The 24,830-nt window shown below is 38.2% G+C and overlaps 1 protein-coding gene across 1 annotated transcript in view; it reads right to left on the minus strand.

The window, feature by feature from the left end:
- MOXD1 (monooxygenase DBH like 1) overlaps positions 1-23,261 on the minus strand; it is a 42,927-nt gene extending 19,666 nt beyond the window's left edge. Inside the window, exons 1-4 of the mRNA XM_053460144.1 lie at positions 22,899-23,261; positions 6,466-6,612; positions 5,440-5,607; positions 4,125-4,208 (exon numbers count right to left, since the gene is read on the minus strand). Of these exons, the coding sequence (XP_053316119.1) occupies positions 4,125-4,208; positions 5,440-5,607; positions 6,466-6,612; positions 22,899-23,153 (654 nt within the window). The 5' untranslated portion in view covers positions 23,154-23,261. The remainder of the gene's footprint in view (positions 1-4,124; positions 4,209-5,439; positions 5,608-6,465; positions 6,613-22,898) is intronic.
- Positions 23,262-24,830: the final 1,569 nt, after the last annotated feature.

The following is a 24,830-nucleotide window of genomic DNA, read 5'->3' on the forward strand; positions in this document are numbered from 1 at the left end:
CTCTTTTTGCCAGGTATCAAGTTACATAACAGTTTTATGGATAGACAAGTCTCTTCATTTTTTATACCTTGCTTCTTTCCTTGACCCCATGCCTCCTTTCATCCTTGTCCCTGCTAGTCCCTACTTTGACCTCTAACCTATGTAGTCATCTAGTGTCAACCCTCTGGCATATTCTTCTCTTCCTTAAAGACAGCAATTGTTAAAGTAACTCTCATAAATAATATCTCTATCTTTAATAGTTACCCATTGAACCCACGCCTAAGGCATCTAGTTTGCTCTAAAAGCATATCAATTACCATTTACCACAATCTGCTTGTTACTTAAATTACCCATTGTGGTGTTAAAACACAATCCCATAGCTCAGCACTGAACTTACCATGGAAATTATGTTTTTAAATGAGGATGCCATTAATTTATTTTGCCCTTTTGAATATTTTTTCCCCTATACATTGACGGATTTGGGAAAAACAATGATACATTTTTCTTAGTTAAGGAATTTGGGCCAATTTTCAACTAATTTTTGCTGCAAGCTTTATGAGGATTTGTATTGAATTGTGTTTCATAGAGTCACCTCTGCCATTGAATCCAATTTAATATATCCTGGCAACTAGAGAAACAGGGTTGAGGAATAAAATTATTAGGACAGCAATTTGCAGGAGTAATCTGATTTGGAACATTGTTGATACCCTAGGCCTGACCCAGGACATTGCTTCAGCCTCTCCAGGACTCACCTCCATGACTGCTGTCTTTTATTGACACATGCTCCTGCCTCTTAAGGACCTGGCTCCATATACAGTATACTATGGAGGCTGTGTTGGCTAGGTTCAGTTCTAGAGTTTAGAGAGAGTAGCAGTACACCAGTGTAGCAGTACACCAGTACAGCAGTAATTATTATTATTTATTGTTTTATACAGCACCATCATATTCTGGAGTGCTGTACAATGGGTAGACAGGACATAACAAGTAGTACATAACATAACGATTTGACTTAAAGAAACAACAGATGAGGAGGGTCATGCTCAATCGAGCTTGCAATCTAGAGCTACTGCCCCCAAGGCATGCCGCCCTTAGCCATAGAAACATAGAATCTGATGACAAATAAGTATCATTCCGAATTCATAGAAGATGATGGAAGATAAGAAAAGTAAGAGATGGGGAGAAAGGGGTGTAAGGGTTGTGTATATGTGTGTGTTTGTAAGCTAGCTTGTGTGTATGGGCAGTGTGTGTGGATGGGTAGTGTATGTGTATATACGTGTTTATGGGCACATGTGTGTAAGGGCAGTGTGTGTGAATAAATATGTGTGTGTTTGTAAGCTGGTGTGTATGGGTTGTGTATTGGCAGTGTGTGTGTGTGTGTAAGAGCATTATATGTATTTGGATGTTTGTAAGCTGGTGTGTGTGTATTTGTGTGTGTGTAAAGGCAGGGTTGTGTAATGGCAGTGTATGTGTATATGTGTGTTTAGGGCAGGTGTGTGTAAGGGCAGTGTATGCGTATATGCGTGTTAATGGGTAGGTGTGTGTAAAGGAAGCGTGTATGTGTAAATGTGTGTAAAGGCAGTGTGTAAGGGCAGTGTAAATAAAATCCCCTCTGTAAAAATAATAGGCGAGGGGCACAATTTTCTATTCTTGCTTCAGGCGCAAAAGGGGCTAGCTACGCCTCTGAGTGTGAGACAGTCAGTGACATTGACAGTGTTACATTCAGCTCATTCAAGTCCATCTATCTACCACACTGCAAGTGTAGTGTAGTGCAGGAAATTCTTTAAAGTGGGGTGGATTCGAGAAGCTTTATAACTACATTTTAGAAAGTTTTTTCCCGCTCTTTTTTATAATAATAGGTTCATTTATTTGTGGGCTGTTTTTCCATGTTAAAATACATTTAGAAGCCAATTCTCCAAATATTTTCCCATTAAGATGTGCCTTAGTAATACACTTATCCTACTAGCAAAGCATTTTATTTTTGGATGACACAAAACAGTAAGCTCTATTGGTGACAAATTAAGCAGGGCAGGGGACTGTGCAATATTTGCAGTGTTTGGACAACACAAATAATAAATCAGAAAATACATTGGTGGCAAATTAGGCAGGGCTTGGGACTTAATTCCATCTTCACTTGTGTTTACAATCAATTTGGAAGTGTCTGTGAGATGGAAAGATTCCAGTTTTTAGTGGATTGGGCAGAGGCGACGGCAGGTGTGTACTATAAAGTAGTCAGATGACCCCTGGTATACCTGTCCAGGTAGGCTGAAGACTTCTTGCCAAGAGTGAGCAATACAACCAGCTGGCAAACATCCTGGCTGTAGTAGTGGTAAAATATTCTCCACCCCACCTACTAATGTGAGGCACATTTTAGCCACTACCAAGAACTCACAGAGGGGTACTTTTTAGATGTCTTTGCGGGATCAAAAGCAAAGATTTCTTGTAAGCTATTCTATGGTGAACTTGGAACAAAACAACTAGGACCACTGCAACCGTCATATCTCATACGAATAAGAACATTTTTTTGTATATTATCTATTGTGTATAATAATTGCCATTATTACACTTCCATATAATATAAAGCTGTATTAAGCATATGTATATCTTATATATGTTTTGTCAGGAGTGATTATACACTGTATTTGATAAATGGGTAATATTTTTTTTTAGTTAACCGTTTCATTTCTGGTCAACCACTCTACATTATTCCTCACACAAGAGCACATTTGAAGGGTGAATAATGGAGAAATGTGTACAAATTTGCTAAATCACATGATTAAGCTTATTATAATAATTAACAAACCTTCAGACGGAGCCCTACATCACATTTTTAGCTCATAGCATTTAAGTTTACATTTTATTTATTAGTTAGGATTTCTATTTTCAGCTTTGTTATAATAAGGAACATCTTTTTTTTTGGAGAGTTTTAACCCATGGAAGTAAATTGTAGTGATTGTCTATAAAAGTTTATAGAAAGACAAAGAAAGGATAATTTTTTGCTTACGATTATTTGTTTTGATCACTTTACGTTCACAATTATTTTGATCAATTAGTACTCTTCTTCATATTTACTAAAAGATGGCACTAACTTATATTAATATTTTTATATTGAATTTATATTAATTTTATTTATTTTGAAGGAATTAAACAATTTTATTGTGATACTTATCTGTGTACCTATTTTATGTATTGTAAACATATACTAAGAAATTAACGTTTTAAATCACCTTTTAATGTAAACATACAGCAGATCTGGAATATATAAATAAAATTTAGGAAAGTATTTAATTATAATTAGTGGATTGCTTCAGTTATAAATATGTTATTTCAATACTGAGTTTCCATATGGAAAAAGTTGATAAGCATCAATAAGCATGAGGAAAAAAGCCCTTATTGTGTGTGCAGTCATTGACTGTCCTGTCCTCTGGAATAGCCAGTAGCTGGCATTATTCAAGTTTGTTGAGCTATAGTCCATTTGACTTTTATAGCATACTGTAACTTTCCAAATACTGACACATACTTGTCTACATTCTTGTCTAATAAGCTCCCATCTCCCTAAGGAACAATATGTATGCTAGTAACAGACTTGTAATTATAGATCACATTACACTGGAGTGCAACACTAGGACATGGATAAGTATTGGAATCAGTTTTTTTTTTTAGAAAAAAAAATCAGAAACTAATTTTGCAGAAGATTTGTAGTAAGAATTTGTGTATCAAGTAAACAATTATTCTAAATACATTGTACACCAAGAAATGAAATGTTTAACAAAATATTATTTGAAATACTTAGACAGCCAGGTCCTACCTCCTGTATAATCTGACATACCAGTCTGTTCAGAGAGTTAGCATTACTATAACAGTTTGCTATGGCAAAGTATAAGGAACGTTGTATACAAATAGATAAGCATGAACATAGTATTTTACATATTAAACATACACTGATGCTTGTTTATTAGTATGCTAACTACATTCCTACCTTTTCAAAACACTTATCAAAAAATGCCCTATTGATGTAACCTTTGAGAAATTATGGTCACAAAGTGTCATAAAATGTATTTAACAAACATTGGTTTACCAATGATACAAAATAAATGCAAATATTATACAAAAGGGCGCTTTAGTAATATGTCATAATATATTCATACCTTAATAATGTGGTGCTTCTTGTTCATTGGTGGCATCTTAAACATTTGGCACCAATACGTTGTGTCTTTATGTGGAACAGGCACCTGTCTTGAAAAAATATGCATATCTTCAATAAATTTGATTATGGTAGAGTTGGTGATTCTGGTATAAAGTATTACTTGAAAACATTGCACTTCCCATAATGCAGTATTTCTACAGTGATCCTCCATTGTACACGTGTGAAATATCCAAAGTAAAGGCTGATTTACAGGGGAAGGGCAACCTCCAAGATTGTAGCCGAAAGCCTGGGCACAGGTTAAATAAACTCAGATATTCTTCCCAGGATTCAAAGTGTCGCGGTCCCCAATATTTCCTTAATGACATCACAGGTTTAATGAATAAGCCCAAAAAAATGTACAAGAACAAATTGTTAAGTCTACATGTACACACATACATCTCAATTATCCCTTTTTAAGAAGAACAGTCCCTTTTTGGACCAAAATTCTTCTATTCTCCCCTAATGTGCCTTTTTTCTAGGTGCTTAGGACCTTAGGATGTCTGGTGGGTGTGTCACAATGGTCTACAGCCCTAAATGTTACAATAATTTATATTTAATCAGTATACGTCTTTATTTTAATGTATAAGATTTTGCTTAAAAAAATATAGTCTGTTACAAAAATAATGATCAGTAGGTTACAATGTCACATATCAAAATTATTGGCAAAGCCCTGCTCACTACCCCTGCCTCTAACCACATCCTCGCAACATGCTTGGGAACTCTTGAGGTTTGAACCATTACTGCTTCCCCCTGATATCCAGGTTATTTTTCCTAGTTTTCCAGGTAGGGAAATAATTTTTGACCTCTCCTACTCCCCACCCACTTAGGTGCTTTCCTATAATTAGGCTTGCCCTCTAGCTCACCCCACCTATCACAAAGATACTCTGTTGGAGGAGTTAGCTTTCCAGGTACCCTACCACAGGAAGGTCCCAGGCATGGCTATAAAACATGTGTCTCTCTTTGGCCCTTTAAACAAATGTGAGATATTCCACCAGTGGTTTTTAACAGTAGACATCTGGCATGCCAAATTAATTTAAGTAAGACTATAGCCTGCCAATTTGATACTACCGGTATTATACTAGCAATTTTACAGTGTACCCTTAACCAAAGCTTCCTATTGTTATGTGATCTTCAACATTTAAAAACTTGTTCAACCAAAATAATTATTTGTATTGTTGTGTTCAGGTAATAATGGATCTGAAATTTGTAAGTGTATCAAAAAAAAAACCCCTGCTTATTATTCAGTAGAAAGGATGGTGTCTACAGTAAAAACTTACGTCTGCATTTGTGAAATTAAAAAATGGGGTTTCCACAGACACAAAGTTGCTTTTCTCAGGGTTCAGTAAGCGCAAGCTCTTGCGACCGCAATTTGATCCATGGTATGTAGGTCCAGTAAGTCCGATGTCATTTCCATGATAAGCCCATATTACTCTCACGGTGCTTTCCTATAATTCAAAAAAATATCGATTTGTCACAAGAATAAAACATTTTAAATGTACTATATGACAAAAATATGTGGACATCTCTCCCAATTAATGCGTTTAAGTGTTTCGGACAAAACGCATTGCTAAAAGGTGTATAAGATCAAGCACAGTCGAATGGATCATAGTAAGAAGCTCAGTCACTTTAAACATGTTGGAATCATAGGATGCTAGCTTTGACACAAGTGAGTTCATGGAATTTGTGACCTGCTAGATCTGCCCTGCCTCTTGTAAGTGGGGCCTCCAACCTCTGAAGCAGTCCATACTGCCTCTGGAAGTAACATCAGCACAATCACTGGAACTGAAATTGGTTTTCATGACCAAGCAGCTGCACACAGGCATCTACAGCATACAAAGACAATTTAGACAATTGTATGCTTCCAACTTTGTGGCACCAGTTTGGGGAAGGTTCTTTCCTGTTCCAGCATGATCCCTCTGCGATGGTCCATAAGGACCTAGCTTCACAAGTTTGTTGTGGAGGAACTTGAGTGACAAGGCCCTGACCTTAATCCCACTGCATACGATTGGGATGAACTGAAACAACAATTGCAAGCCAGGCTTTTTTTATCCAACATCAGTGCCTGACCTTGCAAATGCTCTTTTGGCTTAATGGTCACAAATTCCCACAGTCCAAAATCTTGTGGAAAGCTGTTATAGCAGCAAACTGGGGGCCAACTCAATATTCACGCCATGGTTTTGGAATGAGATGTCCACCAAGCTCATATGTGTGGGATGGTCAGGTGTCCACATACTTGTCATATAGTTTACATTTCCCTTTATGTCTCTGGTTTGATCAATATGTTTTATTAGAAAGAAACCTACTGTTATTGTTTTGTCATTAAGGTCACATGTATGCAGAGCTCTGCTGAATTTTACAATAGTATGAGTGCCATTTTCCATTGCGTATTCAAGGTTATAATCCTGCTGTGAATCTTTATGAAGAATTCTGTTACCATCTGTAAAATAGTCCTAATAAAAAAAAAAAAACAGAAAGAAATTTGCGTTAAGAAAGTGCAAGAACAAAACAATAATAATAAGCATTGCTATAAACCCCTTATACATTTTGACATGTCAAATTCTAACATTTTACTGTGTATTTTAATGCGAAGGTGAACCAGGAAGATAAGCAGCATGATGAGATGATGCAAAAATTTACACCATATGGACAAATGTTTAGGAGACACCTGACCATTACACTAATAGGGACTTTTATGATATTGCATTCTAAATACATAGACATTAATATATAGTTTACAGCTATAACAGCTTCCACTTCAGCATACCAAGACAATTGTGGACAATACTATACATTTCCAACTTTGTGGGTGTTTGAGTTTGGTGTGGAAGAACTTGACTGGCCCGCAGAAAGCCTTGGCTTAATCCTATCGAACACCTTTGATATGAACTGGTACGGAGATTGCAAGCCAGGCCTTCTCATCCAACGCCAGTGCCTGACCTCACAAATGCTCTACTGGATGAATGGGCAAAATTCCCACAGAAACACTCCAAGGTCTTGTGGGAAGCCTTCCCAGAAGAATGGAAGCTGTTATGGCTGCAAAGGGGGGGACCAACTATATATTATAGTCTATGTGTTTAGAATGTGACCAGCCTAGAAAGAGAATTTGAAGCTATTGTAGTGACTTGATTGCAGAACTAGAAAGCTTCAAGTCACCACCCGAATGAAAAAAATGGGAGGAGGAACTAAATTCGGATAATTTACTAATTGCAGGAGATAAGTGGATAAGGGCTTGGAACCAAGTAACGAGGAATACAAACTGTTTAAATTATTTCAAAATAATAAATAGATGGTATATGGTGCCACAAAATAAACCTTTTAGTGAAAAGTACCGTATTTGATCGATTATAAGACGACCCTGAATATAAGACGACCCCCCCCAAAATCTGAATATTAATTTATGAAAAAAAGAAAAAGCCTGGATATAAGATGACCCTATAGGAAAAATGTTTTACCAGTAAATGTTAATTCATGTATACTATGTGAACAAATATTTTTAATAAAAGCTATGATTGAGAAGAATATTTTGTTTTTATTTCCTTTTTTTTAACCTGCCCCCCCAGTTATGCACATCTGCCCCCTGGCTTGCCACTCTGCCCCAGAAATGCCTTATACCCCCTATATGCCACTGTGCCCCACGATATGTCTTTTAACCGTCTTAATGCCACTGTGCCCCATGATATGCCTTTTGACCCCCTATGTGCCACTCTGCCTCCAGAATTGCCTTATACCCCTATATGCCACTTTGGCATTTAGGGGGTTAAAAGCCATATTATGGGGCAGAGTGGCATATAGGGAGGTATAAGGCATTTCAGGAGGCAGAGTGGCGTATAGAGGGTTAAAAGGCATTTCTGGAGGCAGAGTGGCATTACGGGGGTTAAAAGGCATTTCACAGAGCACTCTGCCTCCAGAAATGCCTTATGCCCCCCATTTAACACCCCCTCCCTCCTCCAAACTTACTGGAGCTTCTGAGTCCCCGGTGCGTAGTCCGGGCAGCGTGTAGAGCTCTATGCGATTCGCGTAGACAACTTCCGCTTGAAGCCGGGAGAAGGTGCGGTTAGCAGCGGGGGTTGTCTGCGTCCATCGTGCAGACGTTCCCCGGCTGTCAGAGATCACGGGGAACTCAGATCTCTGACAGCTGGGGAAGATCTGTGCGATGGATGCAGACAACCCCCGCAGCTAACCGCACCTCCTCCCGGCTGCAGCGAAGTTGTCTACGTGAGTCGCATAGAGCTCTACACACTGCCCGGACTAAGCACCGGGGACTCAGAAGTACCGATAAGTTGGGGGGGGCAGGAGGATCCAGGTCCCCTGCATCGCTGTGGGGGATCTGGATCTTAGTCTCATAGTCAGACCTAGTTGAGGTCTGATTATAAGACGACCCTGATTATAAGACGAGGGGTATTTTTCAGACCATTTGCTCTCGAAAAAACCTTGTCTTATAATCGAGCAAATACGGTATATGTTGGAAATGCGGAGAACGAGATGGATCTTGGAAACATATTTGTATAAAATGTAGCAAAGTAGATGAATTGTTAACAGCAATCACACTCCTGTAATGCCCAAGCAACCAGTACATGCTGGAATCTGGGTATGCCTGGGCATGATAGTAGTGTGATTCCTGTTTACAATTATATAAATATATTAATATTGTTCATTATTTATTTTTTGTCCAATTTTGGCGTGTTTTGGGGTTTTTTAAAGGCGTGTGTGGGGGGGGTCATTTTCGGTTTCGGTCAAGCGAATCCTGAATTGTCGGTTCAGAATTTTCATTTCGGTGCATCCTACATTGCAACTCACAGTAATTAATCAAGGATTTATCCACAGTTACACAAAGTAACTTCTCTGGTCAGAGGATGCCCTCCATACAAACCGACCTGGAAACGCTCCATTCCTATCATGGTCATAAAAGCAGAGATACTGCGTCTTGTGCTGCTACAGTGATATACATATAGACACAAAAAGTCATAAACATACATACACACATATGCAGCCACATGAATTCAGAATTGTAAAAAAAAAAAAAAATCGTATGGAGTAATGATGGACTTCCATGCAGCTAGTATTAAGATTTGGGAGCTAGGCGATCCCTTGCCATTCTATCAGTGACTCACTGCTAACAAACTTTTACTTGATGAGCCATGTTGCATGAATGAGGTTGTAAAAGTAAATAAATCACTGCAAAGGTGTTAAAAATAATAAATGGGGGGGATGTGAACACCCTTAGCTTAAAACAAAAAAGCTCCATATAAATGAAAAGAAACAGAAACAAAAACAGAAAGGTGATTTGATCTCATTTACAGATGCGTAATGTCTGTATAAGAGAACGGTGGATTAGACACATTTCACTGCTGCCTCTCATATGATTACTTTCACCCCAGCTATTCCTCCATCCTAAATCATTACATGCCAATAGGAAAGATGAAACATAGAATAACCAAAAAAATGTTTTTTATTGTTTTGACAAGGGGATGCCCAACACTTAGTGCCACCCATGAGTTTTTTGCACCGGTCTTTTATCCAGAATATATCTCATAGTTATAGTTGTTAATCTCTAAATGCCTGGGAGAGAAGATTAGTGAATGACTATGTTATAAAGATTATAATAGTAAATGGCCATTAGGTGCAACCAGTCATCTCCTCCTGCAAGAAAAGCTTACTTGGCTTGTATAATGCAAAAAACATCAAGACTATTTAAAAGTCACCTTGCTGATTAAAGCTGTACCCTTCTTGCAGGAGACTTTTAGTCAATTTTTATAGTAACCACATACCTGTCTCTTCTGAGTCACCATAATACCAGTGCCAAGATTTTCTACCTTGTTTTTGTAAGAGGTGTTGTTATTGGCAATTGTTCCCTCACCACAGCTACAAGACATTAAAACAATACAATATTTTTTATACTACATACTAGAGACCAGTGATTTCTCCACAGTATTGTCTGAACACGTTTAGATTTTGTTAATGTATAAGCAACCACATTGAAAAAACTGTGCCTCTGGACTATACCGCCTTCATCTTGCTATCAACCCAAAATCAAATGTTACAGACAGGCAACAAAGGCATATACACCTAAACTGCATTGACCAATCATATCATCACTGCTCATCATCTAAATCAATCATCATGACCTCCTCCATCATCCCTTCGATTTCTATTTTCGTCCTACTATCCAATCCATTAGAAACTATGATTTCCTAGCCACTTTTCTCTATACCATAATCTTAGCACAAATCATCATGTCCCAAAGTATTTACAGGTTCTGTCATATATCTCTTGTTAAGATCTCACATTACTGCTAGTTTTAGTTGATATCTGTTCCATTTGTAGTATTCCTGTTTTTACCATAGGGCTAACAAAGTCTGAGTTTCATGGCCATGAGACCACATATCTCTAATTGACTTGGAAGTCATGTCCTGGGTCTCAAGTAGCTTCATTGCTGGGAGATATATAGTATCCTAGAACAAAGTAAATATAAGGCAGGCTTCATGCAACATCAAACACTGGCGCACGTCTGTCCAGCAGTCTTCAGTCAAGATTTCTTTACGGTTGCAAGCATAATCCTGCAATATAGCTGTATATTACCAGAGCCACATTCTGAACTAATTTACTCTCTGGCCTAGTAAGGGTAGATGATTAAGGGTCTGGATACAAGAAGAAGCAGCCAGGGGTCACAAAGCAAAACATTTTGCAAAATCTGTCCACATGGAGTTGGATTTGCCACCATACACCTTTAATCCTTGGGACAGGCCACTACACATGAAGGACACTTTTTGGCACTGCTATGAAGGACCAGTAAGCAAGTCTGTGTTAGTAGGGAAGAGCGTTAGGGATGTCTCCATGGGCTTCCTGAAACACTAGAAGACCTTAATTAACGTTGATTGATATGTTTTAGCCTGTTGACTGCCCCTATTTTTCAAATTTTTGCATTATTTCTAGCAGTACATTTTAATCCATTGTAAGTACATGGAAATATCCTAATGTTTAATATCACATGTTGCACATTCATGTTTTATGTGTTGGGTCAAGTGTGCCCTTCTAAAGCCTCACTCATACTGAAGTCATGTCCTCTCTGTCCCTGAAGCCCAAATCGATGAAAGTACACTACCAAGAAATGAACCAAAATCTAAATTCAACAATGGAAAGCTAAAATGTTCACTCAATGAGTTGGCTGCTTTTGGGCAAGAATGCAAAGGTGTTGAAGAAAAAAATATAGTTCCTATTACTCCTTACTAATCTTGGCACTGAATATGTAATTAGATATAGGTTGGAATATCCTTTAAAATAATAATAATTACAGTAAGTGAATAAAGTGTGAGAGAAACTAGTTGTAGAACACGTATTTATAAATGGACGTCTACTAAAACATGTCATTGAATGAAAGTTATTTAGTATAGTTAACATAGATAAAGAAGAGGCTAAAGGCAAAATTACATTATTTATTATTTTACTCCTATCAGTGTATATTCAGCCAGACCACAATATCATGTCAAAGTCATTCAGCTCTTTGCTAAGACTAATCTTGCAAGTAAATAAAATATAGGCACATTGTTTTTTGCATTTTATCTTGTCATTGCTTTCCATATCTTTTTTTCCAGTTAATTGTACATTTAAGTAATTTTTTTAACATACTTAGCAGATATTAGCCTACACAGATTTAATTATTCAAGTAACAGATTTTGAAACTGGAGATTTGTAATTTAACAATAATAAATAAAGCACTGTTCCTAGATGTGATCCTGAATGAGTATATAATTTTTTTTAAGTTGCTCTTTACTTCATTTTTCTTGAACTGTGAATGCATAGTTATTTACCACAGCACTTCCCATTCAATTAAATTGCTCTCTATGGGAAATATGCTTCCATTCCAGAAACAGCTGTACTAGCTCTTTAGCCTTCATATGAATTTACTTTCATGTTTCCGCATGTTTCCTTTTATCTCTGAGATCTTAGAGAACATCATGGGGAAGCAAATAATGTTACTTGTCATCCCAGTCCAGATGCCCGTTGCTCCCTTTTCCGAGACAAGAAGAAAGCATTTTGATAGTATTATCCCCAGGAATACAAAGAAGTAAACTGCCAAAGGGAACTAAAACACATGACAAAGAAATACAAGTACAGTGTTCATACAAACAAAGCCTAAGAGGATATATATTGGGAGCTGCATTTTCTAACAAATTAACTATTAACCCCTTTGCGACAATGGTTGATTTTATATTTTGTACACTTCGTGATAATGGCTGTTTTAACATTGCTGCGGTGCTTGCATTTAGCTGTAATGTTCTTCTTTCTCATTTACTATACCCACACAAGTTACATATTTTTTTTCAAAAAGAAGGGCTTTCTTTAGATGCCATTATTTTGATTGTATCATCTAATTTACTATAAAAAAAAATGTATAAAATATGGTGAAAAAAAATGAGAAAAGGGACTTTTTTCTGACTTTTACTTGAAAAATCTTTTACGCATCTACAAAAGCTAATGAAAAAAATTCTAAATAGATTCTACTATTAGTCCTGAAATTACAAGTACCCATTGTTTTTCGCATATTGCTATTTTGTCATACTGCCTCCATGTGCAATTTGGGACATCTTTAAGGCGGGCCACTTCAACTTACCCCATCAAACTATGTCTGAAAACTAGACACCCCATGGTATTTAAAATGGTAGCATTTAAACTCTTTCCATGCACTAATCCTACTACCAGCATTTGTCAAACTTTGTGGTAGTAATTATTTTGCGTTTTTTACACCTACATTTTACTTCAGTTGTTAATTTACAGCTATACAGGTATATGTCACTGTCAAACAACACCCCAATACGTGTTCCCCCCGACTAACCAGTGCTTCTGACTCCCTGGTGTCTAGTGGAGGCCAGCGTTAGTTCCACCTGGGCTCCTATGACTGAGCACTGGAAGGTCATGTGACGTCAGTGCTCAGTCATAGAAGCCCCGGCGGGCAGAAGTGCCAGCAGTAGCGTCCATTGCTGCGGGGAATTCTCCTCTCTGGAAGCCGGGGAAGGTCTGCGCAATGCGCGTAGACAACCTCCACTGCTGCCGGCGCTTTCTCGGGGCTCGGTGATAGAAGCCCTGATGGAAGTGCCAGCAGCAGCTGAAGTTACCAGACAGAAGGATCCGGGTCCCCTGCAGCACTGCGGGGGATCTGGATCTTAGTCTCATAGTTAGAACTCTATTTGAGGTCTGGTTATTAGACTACCTCGATTATAAGACGAGGGATATTTTTCAGAGCATTTGCTTTGAAAAAACCTCGTCTTATAATCGAGCAAATACGGTATTTAATTTGTGGTGGTATATAAACATATATATTTATAATCTACAATGTATCCATACCTATTATGTAACTCAATATTCTACTACATTACCTTGTATTTTATACACGTCTATTTACTATATGGAGACATAAATGGCATTCTGGTATGGAATATTTTGCATTTTCTTTTTTTTTAAAAAAAAAAGCTCCAGGATTTAGGCTATAAAATGCTCTTAGTAAAGAATTGGGTTAATAGCTGCATAATCTTCTGAATTAGAAATCTTGGCTATACTCATATATTTCCTATATATATTTGATGGTTATCAAACTATTGTTTCCTTTTTCACCATTATCCTGCATGCGGTCCTGATTTAATAATAAATATCCATAACCTCTATAATTTTAGAACAGAAGCCATGTGGTGTTTGCTCGTCTGCACAATTAATACTTACAGCTGCAAATATAAAATACATACTTGAAAATAAAATCAGTAGTATGTGTCTAGAAATATTAGGGTCAATGACAATTAGTTCACTATTAAACAGCTCCATGTGTTTTTTTTTTTCCCTAAGGAAATTCTAAAAAAAAGCCTAAAAAAAAAAAAAAACAGATGAAAGTTATCTCATAAAAAGAGTAGAAAACAATGGAAATATGCAGTATCCAAATCAAGCGAAAACCAAATGAAGCTTCTAAAATTCCAAATCACAAGACCTTGAAAAATGTAGTGAAATTTCGAGGGAATGGAGCATCTAATAAAATACGTATTGAATTTTACATTAATGTTGGGATAATTTCACAACAGAATAAACAAATTGTTGTTTGGGAAGTGAATGGAGAACAGTGGGTGTGAGTTATCATTTTAGATATTTTCTGTCCTTACCCTGCCTTTTTATTTTCTTAAGACCCCTTAAATCCTTAGGAAATATTTTATATATACCTGGAAACTCTCTGGGTTTGACCCGGAGTCTCAAGGTGAAGCCCTGCTAGGTGTCCAGGTCAGTTTCTTATTTCTCTGGGCAGCAGAGTGGTGTTTGGCCATGCAAGAAGGACATCATTGTGTCACCATATATGAGATACGCAGGGACCATTTTACAACCACATATTCCATACATGCTTCACACCAAAATAGTTAAACCTCTTCCTGGATATGATCCTCATCCTTATTATCCTACACACTCCCATGTAAATTTGCATGAGAGGAGGCATCACAAGCCCCATTTTTGCATAAGGGTATCTGAATTATGATTCCTGGATTGTATAATGTTTTTTTAAAACAATTTAGTAAGTAGTGAGAAGTTCATATGGGTGAAAATGCCTTTTATTTTACAAAACCTCATTTTGTTTAGTAATCATATTGAGTGAATTTATCAGTTTTCCTTCCGGTTTCATTGTTGCTTCAGCAGATACCATATTACGGTACATGGTAAATTCCTGAACCCAGTAGTTGATTTGTATATGCTTTTGGAATTCAATAAAATAATAAACATACATTAGCAGATTTTGCTCACTGCAAATGAAGCTGCCAGGGTAACGGTCCCAATCTCAACACTCTCTTTACCCACTGTACAGCGCTGAGTAAGATGATGACGCTATATGAAACAACAAATAGTAAGTTGTCACAACAGTGATGAAAAGTGGTAAAACATCACGTCTCTATACTTAATTAAAACTTAAAAATGCACATCCAAGAAAATAGGACAATGATTGAAAAATCTTGAAAAAATTTAAAGCTGAGCACATATTAAAGTAAAGCCAGTTTTCTTCTCCACAAAATCTCTGGGTGCTATTGTACTGCTGCTTTTGAACCTAGAACTGTGTACTAGACCTCTTGCTTGACATTGTTCTTGCTTTATCCCTGGATCCTGATGCCTTGAGTAGTCTGCCTTGACTACGATCCTGTTATTACTTTGCTGTCAGTGGCGCCTCCAGCTTTCATATTTAGGGGGGCACAAGGGGGGACAGGGACCAAAGTAGGGGGGGGCAATTATAAAACGCTACATATACACTATATATACACTGTATATATGTGTGTAATTATATATATATATATAATGTATATATACACATTAGACATGCATTTTTAACTACATAATATGTACTTATCTCTTTGAAGTCAATACTATGATTGAAATATGATTTCAAAATAGCAGCTGAACTGGCAGTTAGTTTTTATTCTTTAATATGAGCCCCTGCTGCCAATAGATATTAATATTAGCTAGGGATGCACCAAAATGAAAATTCTGGACCGAAACCGAACCCCCCCCCCCACAAAACCACAATTTTATTAAAAGTAAGTAACACACCCAAATTGGACACTTTTATGATTGTTTACAGCAATCACACTCCTATCATGCCCAGGTTGTACTGGTATGCCTGGGCATGATAGGAGTGTCATTGCTGTTAGCAATCATATATATATATATATATATATATATATATATATTATTTTTTTAAATATTAATATAAAAGTGTGGTTAACACACCAAAATTGGACCCAAATTGGGCCCAAAGTGTCAATATTTTGTGTGGCCACCATTATTTTCCAGCACTGCCTTAACCCTCTTGGCCATGGAGTTCACCAGAGCTTCACAGGTTGCCAGTGGAGTCCTCTTTCACTCCTCCATGACGTCATCACGGAGCTGGTGGATGCCTTCTCCTCCCCCAACCTTCCGTTTGAGGATGCCACATAGATGCTCAATAGGGTTTAGGTCTAGAGACATGCTTGGCCAGTCCATCACCTTTACCCTCAGCTTCTTTAGCAAGGCAGTGGTCATCTTGGAGGTGTGCTTGGGGTCGTTATGTTGGAATACTGCCCTGCAGCCCAGTCTACGAATTCATTGGAATTCATGGTTCCCTCAATGAACTGTAGCTCCCCAGTGCCGGCAGAACTCATGCAGGCCAAGACCATGACACTCCTACCACCATGCTTGACTGTAGGCAAGACATACTTGTCTTTGTACTTTTGTGAGATACTGTATATAATTGCTAACAGCAATCACACACCTACATGCTGGAACCTGGGCATGATAGGAGTGTGATTACAGCCTCCCAATTCTTACCCCCCCCCACAAACACATTCACAAACATTCATTGACTCATATGCTTTCCCTTAATCACGGATACTTGCTCATTCACCATATCCCACTGTCACTAATGGCTGGCCAGGAGGTGAATCCACGCTGCAGTACTAGGAAAGGCGCCCCCAAGCGGTGATGAGAGGCAACGCAAGGCAGACTTCAGATAGACGAAATGGCAACCAGGGGTCCCAAATAATGCAGGAACATGGTAACAGATACAAGGATCAGGCAAACGGATAGTCGGGGTCACAAGCAAAGGTCAGGGCAGACGGCAAACAACGGGTAGTCAGGAACAAGCAGAGTTCATATAACCAATAGACAAAATACAATATAGAACACTAGTGAAGGCAAACTAAGCACTATCACAGGCAAGGGATGGCTGTAAACTGAGGGTTTAAATATCCCTCCACTCCTAGATCCTCCTACACACCTAATTAAGGGGGAGGAGGAAAAAAAAATAAAGGTCCCTTTAAGACCTGGCATGAATATTCATGAGATATTGAGGCGCGCGTCCCGTCTAGATCTCTCGATCCACACGGGGGCGCGCATCTAGCGGCAGGAGGAACCTCGCAGCGTTTCCAGCGAGCGGGACGAGCAGGGGGCTGCCCGCGCGAGCTGCGTCTCGGCTCCCTTGCTCGAGGACACAGCGGATCCGTCGGCAAGGTAACACCCAGATCTCAACTGCAGATCTCTCACTCGCAGACTTCCGCAGGGACCCTGCTGCTTCCCTCTGTGTTGCTCGCACTCTGTGCAAACAACTTCTCTTGTCCAGCACAGGGGACAAAGGAACGGAGCAGGGTCATGTGACTCTACTGGGTTCCTGCTTCTCCTGGCCGGTACAAGATACAATTATATACAGTATATTTTATATTGAAAACAAATTGGACCACAGGAAAGCATTACCTTGGGCTCCACGCTCCCTAGCATGCAATCACTCCCTCTGCTACCACACCAAAAAAAAGAAATTGACATACAGTATTCCCTCTTTCTGACCCTACCGTGACATTGATAGGTCCTCTCCCAGAGTCTTTGTCTCCTCATTCACTAAACCACACATCTCTTTTACATACTCCCTGTAGTTCAGGTATAGATCAAATAAACAAATGTAAACAGCACATGCATGTATAGATCATCTGAATAAGACATAAAACTCTGTATTTGCAGGTACACATAAATAATGTATGGAAACATAGCATTGCAGGTATAGATCAACAGAACACACAAAACCAGCACTGGAGGTATAGATCAATTGGAATTCACATAAAAACTCAGCATTAAAGGTATAGAAACCCCCCTGAATTACAGGCATAGATCACAGGTTGCACAACCCAAAGGTCAGCCCTGGCATCCACACTGACCAGCACCCAAAATATACATAGAACGTGACATATTTGTCCCCAAACAGCCCAGCATGAGTCAACTTTGTCACCAAACAGCCCAGCGTACGACATCTTTGTCCCAAACAGCCCACCCTGTGCCATCTTTATCCCATAAACACGCTACCTGTGCTACATTGTTCCCTTGTCACTCACTAATTCACCCAATAATTTATTCTCGCACACAAATGAATGCATTCTCACAAATTAATTCTCACTCATTTACACAATTCATAGACACATTAATTCATACTCTCATTCACACATTAATTAATTTATTCTCTCAATCATTTACACAATGCATCCACACATTAATTAATTGTCTCACTCATTCTGACTCTTTATTTCAATTTCCCTCCTTTCTCACCATCTATCCCGTCCCCCCTTTGGAGTTCACTTACCTTGCAGAGGCTTGTGGTGGGAGCACAAGGCCTCTGTCTCACTGCTCTGTCACGGTGCACACTGCTTTAGTGGTGAGTGCCGGAATAGGACATCATATTCCGGCGCTCAGCATGAATGCCTGCACTGCGACTAGGACAGAGGGCTCGCGGAGGAGAGTGAGGAGGCGCCGAGCTTTTGCTGAAAACTTATTCCTGAGCGACCACCTGGCGCCCCTCTCTCTCCTCCACATCAATCAGTGATCCCTCGTGGCTGCAAAAAAAAAAAACGGCGTTTCAATTGGGGGGGCACATGGTGGAGCACAGCAGGATGTAGGGGGGCCATGGCCCCCTCCTCCCGAAGCTACTGTGTACTAGGTTATACCAACTCTGCATTGTGGGCCCTAATCATGACACCTAAACCTGGAGTAACAACCCCCTAAAGCCCCTTATGCCTTCTGTTCTCTGTAAGTTAATCGTTGTTTGGTGCCACTGATTTTCCAGTCACCTTTCTTTTTAAAAATTCTAATTTTCACTTCTCCGTTCTATGTACACATAGTATTATTTTTCACCCTTCCCTGAGTGTCTTTCACCTGGATTTCACTCATCTTCCCTAAATGAGTCCTTAAACTCTCATACATACTTAAATGCACAAATTCGCTCATGCTCACACATTTACATTTCATCACATTCATTATATAAATAATAATTCACCCTGAATGTACTTTAAATCTCCAGAAGATTTTGTATATTTTTAAAAATAATAAAACGCATGCATATAAAATGCAGCATTTTCCCCTTTTTTAATTGGCACGAGATAGATCAAGTTATTCAAATAATTAGGACATTTTATAAGATATGCCCGAGGGTCTGAAAGTAGAACTAATCCTTCCGTGGGAAAATACAAGTAACGTTTTTGGTTTTCGGTTTTCAATTTAATTCATAACATCAAAATATTGCTCCATAGTTTCAGGGATTCAGCAGCAGATAGGAATCTCGACTACCCATTTCCCTGTCTGCAGCAAAACCTCAGTGCAAATTTATGTACAAGGCATGTCTTTAACACACAGCTACAGAACAAGTATAAATGCCTAACCACTCCATCTAGGTCACCATATACTTTAACAAATTCCTTCATCCAAATCATATACAAAAGGTATTATGAGATGTGCTGGTTAAGCTTTGTATGCATTGTCAGACATTTTTGTCCCTTAAGTCTGCTCTAAATTGCTTGCTATGTTTTTGGGGTATTTTAAAATGTCAATAAGCAAACCTTATGTATATTAAGGTAACCATTTTGTAAACCTTACTTTTAAGGAATTACAGTAAGGTGAGAATGCAACAGTACTTGTCAGGCTCATCATATCTCAGCCCTTACTGGATGTTGGAGTCCAGTGCGCAGGAGTGTAAGAACACGCACAGTAATATACACAAACGAAACAAAAGCTGAATGTTTGAATATAGTTATATTAAGCTAAGCAGATACATCTCACCAAAAGATGAGGAGGCATATCAAGTTTACAGACTGCTTAGGAGTACAAAGTTAGAATAGTCCAGTTAAGAATCCAAAAGGGTTTGAGATAGGTAGCAAGCAAAAGGGGTAAATCCTATAGGCAGTCCAGGTAAAAAAAAAAGGTAACAGGCTGGCAAAAGGGTAAATCCAAGAGATAGATCCAGAGTCTGGCATGAACTATAGCTCCAAAGTACCTTAATGAACTCACACCTCTGTTACTGAGAGGCAGGGAAATAAAGCATGTCTACTAGGCCAGGTGTGGTAATGACATATGGCTTCAGGTGAGGCTTCATAGCAAAACCAACACAGCTGAACATAACTACACACAAAGGACAGGGAACAAGGCAAAGAACACAGGGGATGGAGTGAGGAGCCGAGATCCTCAGACACTTCTCCTTTAAGCAAGGATAGGATATCGCAAACGGGACATAGGGAGAGGAGGGAGGAACTGAGATCCTCAGATGTATAAGGGGATGAGGTCAAAGGTACTTAAAATACAGATACACAAACAAAACAGCAAACTGTGGAGAGGAGATCAACTCCAGGCAGACATCTTAAAGGGGCGTCCAAGCCTGGCAGTTTGTAGGGCTGGGGCCGAATCCTGACAGTACTTTTTGGATTTAATGAGCTCCTGTGTAGTCAAAATGGTAAGCATCGGGAACTTGGGTAGGGGGACTCTTCCCTTAACTAAGTACTTGTTTTCTTTTCTTTTAATGGTTTTTAAACAATGCATATGAAAGCACTTACATTAGTTGTTTGGAGGGCCTGGTGCACTGTGGTTAAGCAGAGGTGCAAAATTAACTTAATACGACTACTTTTATAGAAGGCTGAAAGGAGGGAAGAGCAGCATGAGGAAATGTTCTCACTTTTGTTCCCAATTTTAGTTTCTGCAAACTACATGCATAAGAGCTCAGTGCACATGAGACATCAATGAATAAATCTGAAATCTAAGCAATGCTGAATGCTAATATCACCCCTAACATCATCAACATTACAGTTTTCAACCTGGAATCTCTCCCTAATGGGCTTCCGGTAAGTATCTTAATTCTCTGGGTAAGGGAGCCATGTATGGCCCCCTCACTCACCACCATGGCCCTGACCCACACAGGTCTTGTCCTACCCAGCCAGATCCTGCCAATTCGCTATCCCTTTAAAGTCAAACTGTGACTAACCATGCCCTGCTCACTTTCCACAGCCATACCCCTTCATATCCTCTATAACATCCAGGAGTAGGCAGCTAACCCTGGGATTTTCCCAAAGATGATGAACACTATTTTGTTAAATAATTTATTTGTGTGGATGCTCTGAAAGCTATCAATGCTATCTAGCATGTGGTAGAACCAAATATGTAAGACATCTAATCTCATGTTGCCAGGGAGAAGAAAACAACTGTTTGAAATAAAAATCATAGAACAAGTGTTTAAAAAAACAAACAAAAGCATATGACATGCTGTGTGGTCTAGCATTTAACCCCTTAAGCACCAGGGTTATTTTACAGTAGGGGACCAGAGCTATTTTTGTGGTTTTTATGTCCTTCAAATTAGTCTACCCACATAAAATTATATTATTTATGAATACAATTTTAAAAATGCAGAAGTAAATTGTACACAGCTAGTGCAAAAAAAATATCTGTCGTAACTCGCTTGTAACTTGCCCTGATTTGGAAACCACCCTATATGCCAATATGATTTTCATTTATTTAAAGTTTTTTTTGTTTTATTTTTGGGGGCAGATCTGCTGTAGACAAACTGCTCAGGTTATGGTGTGGTTAGCAACAACGGTGTACCTCTGATCACAGTGATGTGGTTGCTGTTTAAACCAGTGATGTACCATTTTTTTACGACGTACCTGGTACGTCATTAGTTGCAATGAGGCTAAGAACCCTGATGGTTTTTAAAAACGACATGCTACATGGGGTTATAAAAGTTAATTTAATGTTTTAAAGTGCTGTTGTTACCATAGAAACTATATGAATATGCTGATTGGACCATTTTCAAAATGTCATACTAGAATCTCTTATAGAATCCAGTTCTGTTTTTCTCTTTTATATTGTTTTATTGTTTGACTTTGGTGTTTTTTTGGTTTTAAAAGCATATATGAATGCATCTTATTCAGTCACATATTCAGGGTAGATCTACTAAAAATGTATCCCTTTATTTGGACTATCCATTATGATGCAAGACATATCTTTAATTGTACATCTATATTTAGATTAATTATGACACAAATACTACGTCATAACATATAACTAGCATATAGAAAGTAATAAAGTAGTTGTCTGTTTAAAATTGTCAGTTGATCTAAAATAGTAACCTAATATCAGAATGTGTCTTCATCAAAGGGTATTAGATTAGAACTATTGTGACAAGAGACAAAAGAGTCAATAGATTTTCTGCTGTGTAAATACTTGACTCTTTGGATAGTGTTCCCATTGCTAGACTTTTTGTTAAACTTGCAGACACTTTCATTTTGTACAGGCTTTTTGTTAAATCTTAATTTGTATTATTTTATTTCTTCATTGACAAATAGCTGAGCAAGGATCGATGGTTTTCATTGAATTACTTCTTTGTTAACTACTTATGCATTATCTCTTTATACAACACCGTAAGCAGATGGTGGGTGTTAATTTAAACAGTGAGATGGTAATAATTCAGATACTTAAAGATGTACTTCAGGCTTCTATGTCTTGCAATGGAAGCGCAACACCTTGGAAAGCATATAAAAGCCTCTGTTTTCTTGTTGACCAAGTACAGTAGTGAATTAAATTGCTGGTATGCAACATCACATTTTAGCACTATTTGTTACGCATTAGAAAAGAAAATGCACGATCAACATCATTATAGGGGTGGACCTCATGTCCACTAAGGCCCCTTACTGAGAACTTATTTAAGAGGAGCAAGAGTACATGTCGCAACCCCCCCAACTATGGCATTATTAAGCCCCCTGACAAATTCCCACTGTTTGCAATGATTTTGTGGCCTTTGCGAAGGAGAATCAGAGAAAGATTTCCATTTGTCTGGTCAAAAGGAAAACAGAAACCCAGTTCTGTGACATATGATATTTATTAATATGATCAAAACGCGCATTTCCTCGATAGTCAATGGCTAAGATATGTAAGTTAATAGTCTCACCTGCAAGTATGGCTTGCCTTTTTCCACTCCACCGATTACTATGTCAGAACTAGCCATGGCACCGTTTGGAGAGAAGCCAAACCCTACATAACCTAAAGTCTCCACCTGCAGTAAGAAGGTTATTGTCTCCCCTTGGTAACTCCAATGTATGTTGTATTTGCCTTGCCCATCCAGGACAGCACTGTGACTGTAAGAACGCAGATCTAGACTTAGAGCTTCAGCAGCCAAAGAAAGGACAAGCAGTAACACAGGCATCTTCTTCTAATGTTTCCTCTGTAATAGAGAGATAACAGACTGGAAATATTTTTTTCTTCAATTCAGTCCTTTCCCTCCCACAGAACTTAACTATACCCAGCACCTCTAGTCCAATAGTATGAACTCTGGAGAACAGGGGAGGAGTGAAATGTGAAGAGTACCGTGTTGCTGTGGGGCTTCTTTGTGGAGCATATCCCTAACAGGAAGAAATAAGCATGGCTCTGAGGTTTAGCTAGTAAACTAAACTCTTTAATACCCTGAGGGGAAGCTGCCTTGACGCGCAGTGCATATGGCATGCTGTTACAAGTGGGTACTACTCATCTTTGTGCAATAGATTTTTTTGTCTTTGTATTATTCCTGTTTGCCAAATATAAAGAGTTCACTCAGACCTCTGGAGCTGCACAAACTGAGCTTGCTTTATTCACATTTTAAGTACATTAAAGTACATTACTACTGTCTTACCCCCTCTTGTGGTTGAAAGGAAAAAAGCAACCAACTATGTTAAGAGATAAGGATTGTAATAGAGTTCCACAAAAAACCTTGAAAGAAAATTAGATTGGAATATGACTGATATATATATTTTTTTTGTTTGGCTGCTGCTATATACTAACAATATTAATTCCAAAGCTAAACCTCTGGTCATTCCTGCACATTCCAGGATGTGCATTTGATTGCTTGCTCTTAGGAACATTTCGACCAAAGTTGGCAAGTTCCTCCACTATAATGTACATTTCAGTGGATAAAGAGACTTTAGAGAAAAGTCACTGATATAATTTTACATCGTAGAGGATCAGTATAGCTTTTCCTACAGCAGAAATTTGTTCTGGGTTGGGCCCTCACAAAGCACAGTAAAGTGAGTTATTATTTATTATTTTATTGCACTTGGCGCCAGCCTGGCCAGGCATAACTTACTTTACAGTGAGTTTTAAGTGAGTTTGTTTTTTGTATTGCTTATTGATTGTCCTTATTTTAGTTTTGGATTTATTTTTGGATATACAAATCCCAGTATTTATATCTTTATTGTTTGTCTATATTGTTTTTTGTTTTAAATGTATGTTTAATATTTTTTTTTTGCTTTTTAATATCTTTTTTCTATAATAAAATATATATATATTTCTATATTCATATATTGCTTGAGCGCTGTCTTCTTTTAGTTAATTCTTTGTCAGCACAGGTTTTCCCTAACCAAGTGGAACACCATACCCCTTCAGGACTAGCTGCTTTGTTTGCAAATATCTACATATCGAATACTATCTACTATTTTTCTTCTTCACACTACTTCCACTGATACAGATAAGATTGGTAATTATCACTGGATGTTACTACTAAGAGTCCTATTTTTGAATAATAGTTGGGTTTTTTTACACTTGATTGGCATTCTTTATATACACATATATATATATATATATATATATATATATATATATATAATATTTTTTCTATTGTATTTAGAGCCATCATATTTCATAGAGTTATACAACAGTTGAAATTACAACTCTCCTGTGAGCTCCCTTTATGGAAGAGACCAAAAAAAACTATAGACATTATTTTATTATATTTTATTTACAGAAACATATTCCAACCAGACGGTCCTGTTGTCCTCCAATGTTTGTATGTTTTCTGTATTTCTCAAATTTCAGAGGAAGTCTGGTTTGGCAGAGCTCCTCTCTCTGTTCT

The sequence above is a fragment of the Spea bombifrons genome, chromosome 3, assembly GCF_027358695.1.
Source record: "Spea bombifrons isolate aSpeBom1 chromosome 3, aSpeBom1.2.pri, whole genome shotgun sequence".
Lineage (NCBI taxonomy): Eukaryota > Metazoa > Chordata > Amphibia > Anura > Pelobatidae > Spea > Spea bombifrons.